The sequence below is a fragment of the Colobus angolensis genome, unplaced genomic scaffold (assembly GCF_000951035.1).
Source record: "Colobus angolensis palliatus isolate OR3802 unplaced genomic scaffold, Cang.pa_1.0 Scaffold41, whole genome shotgun sequence".
NCBI classification, from domain to species: domain Eukaryota; kingdom Metazoa; phylum Chordata; class Mammalia; order Primates; family Cercopithecidae; genus Colobus; species Colobus angolensis.
The window spans coordinates 168,671-180,523 of record NW_012117488.1 but is presented as its reverse complement, the minus strand read 5'-3'; the positions used below and the strand labels follow the sequence as shown (position 1 = coordinate 180,523).

At 34.0% G+C, this 11,853-nt stretch overlaps 1 protein-coding gene across 1 annotated transcript in view; it reads right to left on the bottom strand.

Moving 5' to 3' along the window:
* Positions 1-2,113: 2,113 nt before the first annotated feature.
* LOC105521848 (probable ATP-dependent DNA helicase HFM1) overlaps positions 2,114-11,853 on the bottom strand; it is a 117,732-nt gene continuing 107,992 nt past the window's right edge. The window contains 6 exon segments of the mRNA XM_011956191.1: positions 2,114-2,709; positions 3,584-3,621; positions 3,623-3,736; positions 3,825-3,936; positions 7,026-7,116; positions 8,739-8,849. Coding sequence (XP_011811581.1) covers positions 2,640-2,709; positions 3,584-3,621; positions 3,623-3,736; positions 3,825-3,936; positions 7,026-7,116; positions 8,739-8,849 — 536 coding nt within the window. The 3' untranslated portion in view covers positions 2,114-2,639.

Sequence of the window (11,853 nt, the reverse complement as noted above, 5' to 3'; positions counted from 1 at the left end):
AGTCTTGGCCCAAAAGCCCCTTCAGCTGATAAACAACTTCAGCAAAGTTTCAGGATACAAAATCAATCTACACAAATAACTAGCATTCTTACACACCAACAACAGCCAAGCCAAGGGCCAAATCAGGAACACAATCCCATTCACAATTGCTACAAAAAGAATAAAATACCTAGGAATAGAGCTAACCAAGTAGGTGAAAGAGATCTACAAACAGAATTACAAAACACTACTCACAGAAATCAGAAATGACACAAACAAATGGAAAAACATTCCATCCTCATAGATAAGAAAATGAACATCATTAAAATGGCCACACTGCCCAAAGCAATTCATACATTAAATGCTACTCCTATCAAACTATGAATGACATTCTTCACAGAACTAGAAAAAACTATTTTAAAATTCATATGGAACCAAAAAAGAGCCCAAATAGCCAAGGCAATCCTAAGCAAAAAGAACAAAGCTGGAAGTCTCACATTACCCAACTTCAAACTATACTCAGGGCAACAATAACCAAAACAGCATGGTATTGGTATAAAAACAGACACATAGACCAATGGAACAGAACACAAAGCCCAGAAATAAGGCTGCACACCTGCAACCATCTGATCTTTGACAAAGTTGTCAAAAACAAACAATGGGGAAAGGACTCCCTTCCTATTCAATAAGTGGTGCTAGGATAACTGGCAAGCTGTCTGCAGAAGACTGAACTGGACCCTTTTCATACACCATATACAAAAACCAATTCAAGAGGATTAAAGACTTAAATGTAAAATGCAAAAATATAAAAACCCTGGAACACAACCTAGGCAATACCATTTGGGATATAGGAATGGGCAAAAGTTTCATGACAATGATGCCAAAAGCAATGTCAACAAAAGGAAAAACTGACAAATGGGATCTAATTAAACTTAAGAACTTCTGCACAGCAAAATAAATTATCAACAGAGTAAAGAAATAACCTCCAGAATGGGAAAAATTGCAAACTATGCATCTGTACAAAGGTCTAATATCCAGCATCTTAAGTAACTTAGATTTACAAAGAAAAAAAAATCATCTCATTAAAATGTGGGCAAAGGACATGAACAAACATGTTTCAAAAGGAGACATATATGAGGCCAACAAGCATATATATATAAAAAAGCTCAATATCACTGATCATTAGAGAAATGACAATCAAAACTACAATGAGATATCATCTCACACCAGTCAGAATGGCTGTTATTAAAAAGTTAAAACATAATAGATGCCTCAAGGTTACAGAGAAAAGGGAACACACACACTGTTAGTGGGAGTGTAAATTAGTTCAAGTATTGTGGAGACCAGTGTGGTGATTCCTCAAAGAGCTAAAAACAGAACCACCATTTGACTCAGCAATCTCATCATAGGGCATATAGCCAAAGGAATAAAAATCATTCTACCATAAAGACACATGCACACGTACGGTCATTACAGCACTATTCACAATAACAAAGACATGGAATCCACCTAAATGCCCATCAATGGTAGACTGGATAAAGAAAACGTTTTACATATATGGCCATAATAAAGAATAAGATCATGTCTTTTGCAGGAACATGGATGGAGCTGGAAGCCTTAGTAAACTAACAAAGGAACAGAAAACCAAATACAGCATGTTCTCACTTATAAGTAGGAGCTGAATGATAAGAACTCATGGACACAAAGAAGGGAACAACAGACACTGGGGCCTACCTGAGGGTGGACAGTGGAAGGAGGGAGAGGATCAGGAAAAATAACTATTGGGTACTAGGCCTAGTACCTGGGCCATGAAATAATCTGTACAACAAATCCCAATGATATGAGTTTATCTATGTAACACTTCTGCACAGATAACACTGAATCTAAAATAAAAGTTTTTTAAAAAAGAAAAAAATATTTTCTAAAAATTCTTAAGTGGGCTTCAACTTCTCATGGTACCTATTAAAATTTTGATAATAAACATTGCTTAGGGTACTGATATAATACTTATCAATAAATGAATTTGAAATGTAATTCATTGGAAAAAAATATAAAATCTTTTTACTACAGTAAAAGTCAACATAAAGTTTTAGAATTCACGACATTGAAAAACAAGCTAAATGAAAACAACAGTCTATACTGATTAATATTTCATTTACTGTTGCTCAAAGTTAGACAACAGTAGGTTCAAACAGCCATTGGATTCTTAAAAATCTTTAGTAAAACAAAATACATGGGAATAATATTAGTGATTAATCCATATAGTAAGCAGATTCATTAAGTTAGCATTATTTTGCTTTCATAGAATATTTTTCTTCTTAAGAAAACATAAAAATAAAATTTTACATTGGTTCTTGTCAAAATCCAATTAATAACCAAATAATTATTTCTAAGTGCAACTTATTTCTAAGTTCAATAAGCCCTTAACTTAAGGGCTTACTGAAACAAAGCCACTGTAAAAGAGCTTTTCAAGAAGTTACAATATAATGGGAAAATAAATCGGTCCAAATATTTTGTTGCAAAAGGTGAACAAAGCTAATCAAATTCAGGAGAAAAAACTCTGAACAATTATATGAACTACCTTTTAAAAATAAAAAGCGTGCTTTGTGATTAAGTGTCTTTATTCTTTCTCTTATTAATATAAAAAGTATTTGTTTGCTTTAGAAAATACCATCAAATATTCCCAATAAAGACTTCATTTCATCAGTTTCATCATCAGGATGATACATACTGGGAGAAAGAAGAAAAAGTAAAAATAATTATTTTTTAACAATTTATTTTAAAATACACAATAAATAATACTAAATACAATAAAATAAACGAAGATTTCTGTGAAGTTAATGTAACAAATAAACTTCAGTATGCATAACTCTGTAGGAAGTCTGTTGGGGAAAATTAGACTTCATAAACTGCAAATGGTAGGAACTGTAAAGTTATTTCTTTAAACATATTGAAAAGTTATGTCATTTAATAAATATGTGAACAGCCTGGTCCAAGGGAAGTGGTGTTTACAACTAATTGATCATAACCAGTTACAAATTTCTTTGTTTCTTCTGCACTCCCACTGCTTCACTTGACTAGTCTTAAAACAAACAAAGAAAAACAAAACACTGTGAACAGGTCTCAAATCTTTTGACTCTTCAAGGAGACAGAAACTGCAACACAGTTTCCTTTTCTAAAATGGCTAGCAGTGGGGCAACCAATGAGATTTAATCTGACATTTTCATTGAACCTGTAGATTGTGAAATAACTGGTTAACTAAAATCAAGTTTTGAAAAATTAGCTGATCTCATCTGGATTTCTCAATGACTTTACACTTTACAAAATTAACATACTGTATTCAAATCAGAAGTAAGTTTATCAAGTCAATATAATGTTTGAATAAACAGCATTAAATATATGGGTTTTCAAGAACTGAGGTATACGATATTTGAAACATCTTAAGGAGCTTAGCTCACTGAGGCTTGAAAATTTTAATGTCTTTAATAAATAAAATATTCAGGCTCTAATCTTTAAAATGAACCAAGGAAAAAGGAATGCTGAATTTCTTTGTAAAAAGTTTTTTATTGATATAATCTTTAAAGTGTCTTTAAAGAGTTCTTACCTGAAATCAACTTCCTTTTTACATTCACTGTTTCTAATTAAAAAAATCCACTTTTTTATAATTTGAAGAATTTGGGTTTTTTTCAGAGCAAGTAAAGCATAGCTTCTCAATCTCTGGTGACAGATTTTGTGGTTTTCTTTCTTGAAAATGGCCCTACATTTGAGATAAAAAATAACAATCATTGAAAGTTTAAGCACTTGGGCAAAATTTAAAAGAAAAACAAAGAAGTGCTTCTTCTTACAAGAACTGCATTTTCGGCTTGTTGAGGTAATTTTGTCATGGAGGATGCACTGGACCTGGGCATAGCAGAATTTGATAAAGAAATATCTGACATCTTATGTGATGAAACAAAACTAAAAATTAAAATTAATTATTTGTAAAATATGTCAAGAAAAACAAACCATTCTAATTTGGATCATAATGATTTTTGGGGAATATGATCAAAGTTTATCACATTTATCACAAAATACTAATGGAGAACTTGGTATATTTCCTTTCTTTTAGACCAAACCATAATTTATATATTCCAAATTAGGAAAAAATACTATTTTTAAGGGACTATAGAAATAATTATTCAACAATTTTCTTTAAAATTGAGTCTAATGCTTAATTGTCTATTACATAGAACCCTATAAACATTTTCTAAATTCCACTTGCTTAACTTTTAATCTCCTTTCTCTATTCTGGTCTCACTGTAGACATCTCCAGTTATCTTCTTAGATATAACTGTAGGCAAGAATTTACTCTGAACCTTCTGTATTAACTCATTCACTAAAACACATTTATTCTTCACTACCATATGCCAGATATTATACTAGAAGCTGAGTATGAAGTAATAAAGAAAAAGTCAGGGAGTTACCATGAAGCAGACAATGAATAAAAGCAAATATATACATAATTATAGATTCTATAATTATAAAAAGAAAATGAACTGGGTAATAGCATAAGAAATAATGGTGTGGAGCTATAAACCCATTTTTAAAAGATGATCATCAATGCATCTCTGATGAGGTAACCATTTAAGTTGACACCTGAAGGCTAAAATGTAACAGCCATGTAAGGAGCAATGAGCAGTGTGGGTGGGGACAGGGAAGAACCATATATACTGATAGGATCGGATCATTTTGTCTCTGACTAATAAATATATATACATGGCAAGGAATAAAAAAGTAAAAGTGTATAAAAGAAAAAGCAGTCCAAGCATAGTGGCTCACACCTGTAATCCCAGCATTTTGGGAGGTTGAGGTGCGAGGACAGCTTGAGTCCAGGAGTTTGAGACCAGCTTAGTAAACATAGCAAGACCCCCGTCTCCAGAAAAAAAAAATTTTTTTTAATTAGCCAGGCATAGTGGTGTGTATGTACCTGTAGTCCCAGCTACTTGGGAGGCTGAGGTGGGAGGATCTTCAGCCCAAGAGGTTGAGGCTGCAGTGAGCCATAATTATGCCACTGTACTCTAACTTAAAAAAAATAAAAAAGCAAATCTCCTTTCCATCCCAAATCCTCAGGTCCCACAGGCCTTTTCCCCACCAGCAACTTCTACACCAGGTTCTCAGAGGCTTCTTGTTAGAATCCATTTTTAAACCCACACTTCTTCCTTTGGTCACTTCTAAACTCTTCCAAAATTATTTGTTGTTTTTTAAAGGTGTGGTGCACAAAACTGTTCATGTGCCTTGTTACCTTCCTCCTTATGATTTATCTACTTTTTGCTTCTCTACACCTACAACTTTGTCTTACTTGGATGCTTATATCTGTTTATTCTATGTGACTCAGAGTTTTAACCAATGAAACAAAGTGATAAAAAGACATATTTTAAGCAAATGTTTTGAAAAGCTATTCAATGATCTAAGAATCCTAACATGGAACAAGGGTGGATGAGCTCCTGGTCACTGGAATTGTCTTGGTAGAGGTGGCATGACTACTTGCCAGTGATGTTGAATGGTGATTCAAGGATCCAGTGAGAGGGAGACTAAACAATGCTTAAGACCCCCCTTAGCTCTGGAATTCTAGGAAAACGATGAGTCTGTGATGCTGATACTAATGATCAGTAATGGCTAAATAACAGCAAAACTTCCAAGGGATACCACAAACTTAGTATTTTTTTAAAGCAGAGAAATAAATAATCCTTAAGTAGAAAATCAGACCCTGAATAAAAAGCTGTTGGTATTTCTCCTGTTTTGAAAATTTTGGCTTTGGCCATAATTTCTCTTCCTTGACTTCTAATCAAGTCCAATATTTCCCAATGCATTTTGCATTTTTTGTAAAGATACTTCAAACTGAACATTTATAAAATTATGTTTTCCATTCTAAATCTCTTGTTTCCTATATCCTTAAATAACATCTACCTAGGTGCCATTATTCTTCCATCTTCCTCAACTATCATATCCTATCAGTTGCCACATTGAATCTGCTCTATTTCTGAAATGTTTTAAAAATCCAACCCTACCTCTCTGTTCCTATCACTTCTGCCCTAGTTTAGGCCTCATTATAGTCTGTCTTTCTCATTGGCCACCATGCCTCTGGCAGTCCCACTCCCTATGATTCACTCTGCATACTGCTGCTAGGATGATTTTTTAAATCAAATTGTTTTCCTGTGCTTAAATATTTTGGATGGTTCCTCACTGCCTACCATACAGGTAAAAACTAGAGGGCCCTAGGACACATCTGGCCTACAGATATTATTATTATTTGGAGGAGGGTGCCGCAGAGTACATCACATTTTTTTTAATTAGTTGTCAAAATTTAAAAATAATAAGATATCACGTAAAATTTCAGATTCCTAGCTTTTCTTGAAAAATCAGAATATTTTATAACACTAGACTCACATTGCCTGCGTAGTAACAACTGTTTGGAGCTGAGTAGTGGCTGCTTCCTTTAGATGGGACACTCTGCAGTTGGCCTTGGCCCACTAAATCTTGAAGGTAGTTGGGTTTGCGACCCCTGACTGTCTGGGTACAGGGCAGGTATCTAAGCGCAGCACTCAAAGCCCTTACAATAAGACCTCAGCAACAGAGATTATGCTGTGACCACACATACCACACTTTACTGATCTTTGAGACAGGATGCCTTTTCAAGCCTTATCCTTTTACAGATGCTTTCTTATGCCTGGAATGCCTATCCACCTCTGTTCTAGTTGTCAAACTCCTATTCAGTTTTTAAGTCTTGTTAAAAGTGAAGGTTCCTGGGCTCCAGTCCCAGAGACAAAAATTCAGTAGGTCTAATGTGGGGCTCAAGAATGTGCATTTTTAGTATGCACCACAAAGTGATTTTGATGCAGGTGGTTTTACAATAGCACTTTGAGAAACACACCTCTGAGATTAAGAGGGTTTAGGCTGGCTAATACCTTTTAGCATCTCTGACATCTAATACCTTGATCTCCATCTCCAACTATGTGTCAAGAGGATATAAAGTTGTATGTATTACAAACCAAAGTTCTAAAACTTGCCTGTTTGACATTTCTCGTTGGAATTTGCTCTTTGACTCTTGAAGGGGTAGCTTACTTGCCCTGGTACTTGAACTCAAAGTGTTTCCAAATCCTATGTGAAGAGATAACATTTTGAAACAAAATGCCAAGAAACAGCTGAATGAAGCTTTTCACAAGTTCTACAGTGCTCTCTCCAACAGATATGATCTGGTTAAGGAAGGAATGAATAATTCTCAATCACCTAATTTAATTTGCATAGAAAAATTAGGGGCACAAAGCTAAGGGAGTAAAACTATAAAACATATAGGTTAGCTTATTAGTAACTATATTGAAAGGTCCTCAAGCCACCTGTGTTGTTGTAAAATACATATTTGGTCTTTGACCCCTGTTTCTAACTCTACTGGGTTGGAAGACACCCAGCTGGTATTCACTGTGGAACTGATTGCTTGCTTGGTGTGTGGGGAAAAAACCCACAGACATTTGGTCACAGATGTCTTCTGAGCTGATCATGGTGTGAGACTGAGGAAAAACAGTTTGTGCTTTTCCACTCACCCTCATTATTTATATAGTTACATTTTCATTCACATAAATGATCAAGTTGAAGTTCACTCAGTATTTTCAATGGTCTGTTCGTAATCATTTAAAGTGCTCTATACATGAGGGAAAATGTCATTTATTGAGACTGATTTTCCCAGTGACAAAGCTATGCCCTCTTAGGACTAGGCTACCTCGAAGGATCAGTACACATTGCCTATTAACTTACAGTACCCAGTGACATTTAAACTTGAGGTAGGGAACAGTAGTTGTCCAGTGATATACAAAATTGTGCCTAATGACCCCACATCATGGAGATTGTCCTGGCCTATTCTGTGAAGGTGGTCAAATCCTGTTCTTTTCAGAAGCAGTATTAGTTCTCTAGGTAATTCTAAGGCCCCCGAAACAATAACATTTCAACTTCTCACTGCTTCCCTTTGAAATATTCTTTTAAAAACATGAGGTGGGTTATAGTAAGAGGCATCTATAATTGTGGGAATACCAGTCTGCACTGAGAAGGCTGAGGGACTGATTTCTTTCTGTCAGCCCTAATGGGAGACAGTATCTCCATTGCTATCTTGTCACGTACTTGCCAAGATTTTCAATTCTCTGTTTTAGTGAAATGGAGTAAATTTGCCTTTCACTCAAAGAGCTAATAAGCCTAATTATTTTGGGGTTGTATATGATTTAAATAGAATTTCTAGTACAGGATAAACTAATCCTTTTTTTCTTATTTACTTATTTATTTACTTCAAGCTGAAAATTTCATATTTCAACTAGAAATAAAAGTTATTTTCTTTGCAAGCAGATGAATAGTTTTAAAAACAGATTTTTTTGTCCTTCACAAATATTAGCAGACCATTTGTGATCTTAGAATGGAGAACAAAATAGTCTGTTTCATGAGAGAAAATTGAATAAACAATTTGAATTGACTTTTACAAGAGATAGGAGCCATAGAATAGAAAGTGCTCATTTGCTACATTATTATCATGGAATAACCTTGATCTCTGTCCTTAGGGGGGAAATGTTCTGTGTAGAAGGGTCACATTTTCAGTTTTGCTAAAAATTACAGTCTTAACAAACCAAATCTAACTAAACAAGCACACACAACAAAGGCAAAGAAACTTAGTTCCGGGAGCTGAAATGAAAAATATTCAAAGAATTTCTAATGAAATGATTTCATGCTAAGTATGATTTTACCTGATATTTTTGTCTTCTCAGTATCAGTTGAAAAGCTAGTAACTTCTAAGTTTTCCTCATCAAAATCATCCCGAACTTCATTTCCCAATTCAAAGTTCACATTCAAAACTTCTGAAAATAGAGAATTGCTTTTATGTGCATCTGTCAAATTTTGGTTTCCAGATATATGAAGACTTCTGTTGAAGAACACTGTTTGAGAGACTTTCTCATTTGAAGTTGTAGAATAGTTATATCTAGAAAAATCTATTATATGGATGTATAAAAGACTATAGGTACTTTTTAAACCACAAGCATCATAGTCTATTGATATATCAAACACATCTTTCAACTACTAAACAGAGTTCTTGAGTAATAGTTTTCAAAAGCATTGTGTCAAGCATTGTTGAATACTGTATTCAGCCAATTCTATTAACTGTATTAAGTTGCACTAAATTTAAGTTTCAATAAATTTTTTAGGCAATTAATTTTTCCTCTTAATTCCCATATTAGAATAACTCTACTCCAAGATTGGATTAAAATAGTTTCTAAAATGGCCTTCTTCCTCCAGATCTTCTCCCTAAAGTTAATTTTCAGTATTGTTATAAAAAGTATTTGTACAAAATAAATAATATTCATTCTTCTCCTGCTAAAAAATCCTCACTGTTATTCGTTGTTTATAGTCTAGATTTAGAGCCAAACTACCTAAGTGAAAATTCCACCTTTCTATTAGTTGTGTGGTCTTAGACAAGTAATTCAAACTTCTTGATTCTGCAAAATAAGGCAACAACAAAAGATTGTTGCCTACCTCAAAAGATTGTTATGGGGGGCTAAATGCCTTTAGTTGTACAGTTTTACATAGTATTGTGCTAATAAATGTTTAATAGCTACCTCTACAAAAAGCGTATGCATATGTATACATATATAAGTTTATTATAATCTTTACTGATGTAAAGGCTATACAGCACACATTTTATAAATAACAGTAACATATATGGTATGCTTACATGTAAATTCCATATATCTAATTGATTCTCATTGAATGTTTTCATTAAGTTTTGCCACTCTTTTATCTGTAGTCAACCTATGGTTGCAAGTGACAAATGAATGTAGCTCTCATGTGAATGTTGTTTGATATTTTTGTTGACTCTAACAAGTAAGATGAAAGTATTAATAAAACAACAAAGACATCTGTTGGGATTTCACTCATTCATCATTGACTTAAGTAACTTCTTTCCTGAATTAGATAGTAATTTTCAAATACTAGAAGAATATTCTCTCAATTTTTTGTGTTATTCACAATGTAATGGCTACAATAACAACACACGTTTGTTTAATCTACATGATTAAATTTTATCCCTCACTTTCTTAAGTCTAAATAATAAGCAAAACAATAAATCAAACCCAGATTGGTAGTGTTTGCTGATTCCTATGGTATAAATGTTCCTAGCATAACTGATTTCCAGCTATTAATGTGACATAATTGAGTAAGAAGTTGGGAAAAAATGCACGACAGCACCCTATTATATAGCATTTCTACCATATAGATAAATAACCTCAAGAACACAGATAACAGTAAAATACAGTGGAACAATTAGAAAGTGATGAGTTTTGAGTATTTTTGCCTTTGTTTTTAACATAATTTAATTGAAAGTTTATGTAATTAAATTTTTAATAATGGCTGAAAGATTCTTGAAAATTTAATAATCATCTCTCATAAGTCAGTATAAACTTGCTCCAGCATATCACTGAGTTTCCTCCACTTTAAATATCCTCCATCAATTTCTTCACCTGTCCAAACCCTTCTTTATTCTTCAACTGTACCTATAACTACAGTTCACATTATTCTACTTTTGTATGTTGATTTGCACACACTGAGACACACAATGTATATATGTACTAAAAATGGAAGTTTGTACAGAGTGCAATGGGAATGCAGAGGAAGGAGGATCTAAACTTGCCATGGAAGTGAGACATACTCTTCTAAGGTGATACCACATGACACACAGACTCCTGAGGTGACAGCATATGAAGGAAGAGTAGTTGAAATTTCAGCTTGATAGAGCTGTGGTTGTGAGGCAGGGCAAGAGGAAAGGGAACCTGTGCCATGAAGGGAAAACACCAGGTAAAAGACACAGCAATATGAGAGAACCGAGAATTTTGGGAGAACTGTAAGTTTTCAGGATTTCTGGAGCACAAAGTAGGAGAAGGCAGGGTCCAGTGTGTCTGCACAGGTAGTTAAATGCTAGATCATTTTGAAGTTTATTTGCCATATTGAGGAGATTTTTGTTTTGTTTTTCTTTCTTACTGGCAAAGGATAACTATTGAAGATGTTTCAGCAGAAGGTTTACACAACCAGATATGTCTGTTAGATCACTTGGAATATTATGGATTGAAGGATAATGAGACTGAAAGCAGAGAGAAAAGTAAGTTATTGTATTAAATAAGAGACAATGAATGCTTAAGCTAGAGTATCAGCAGAAAGGATAGAGAGGAAATAACAAATATGAGAGATGTGCAGGAGGCAAAATAATTAAGATTTGGTGGTTATTTACATGTGGGGTGAGCTATTTAGAAGGACATTCTGCCTTTAGCAGCTTAACAAAGAAAAGAGTTCATTCACTGAGCTAAGGAAAAAAGAGAAGGTGCAGAGTGAGGTACAAAGAAGACAGAATTCAGATGCTGACATGTCTGATATGTTAACTGTTAGGTGGATATGTCCAGGAAGGTGATTATACAGATGGATTTGGAGTTAGAAAAAAAGATCTAGATGGGAGATACAGGCTTAGAAATTATCAAAATATAGTCAGTGATTAAAGACACAGGCTTGGGTGATATTGTATAGGAAAAGTTTTTGACGTGAGAAGAATAAAAAGATAAAAGAAAGAAAAAAGAATCCTTTTGCAACATCAACAGGAAGAAAAGCCCATGCAGTCTAAGAAGTAACAGGAGACCAATATAATGGTTTAATTGAAATCAAAGGAGAGATTTCCAAAAGAAAGGAAAGACCAGAAGTATCAAATACTACAGAGGTCAAAAAGAGTTAACAGTTGAAAATAGTTCACTGAATTCAGAACTCAGAAAGTCACTAAATGGCCTGAACAAAAACAGTTTCAAAGGAGTGATACAGAGAAAACCC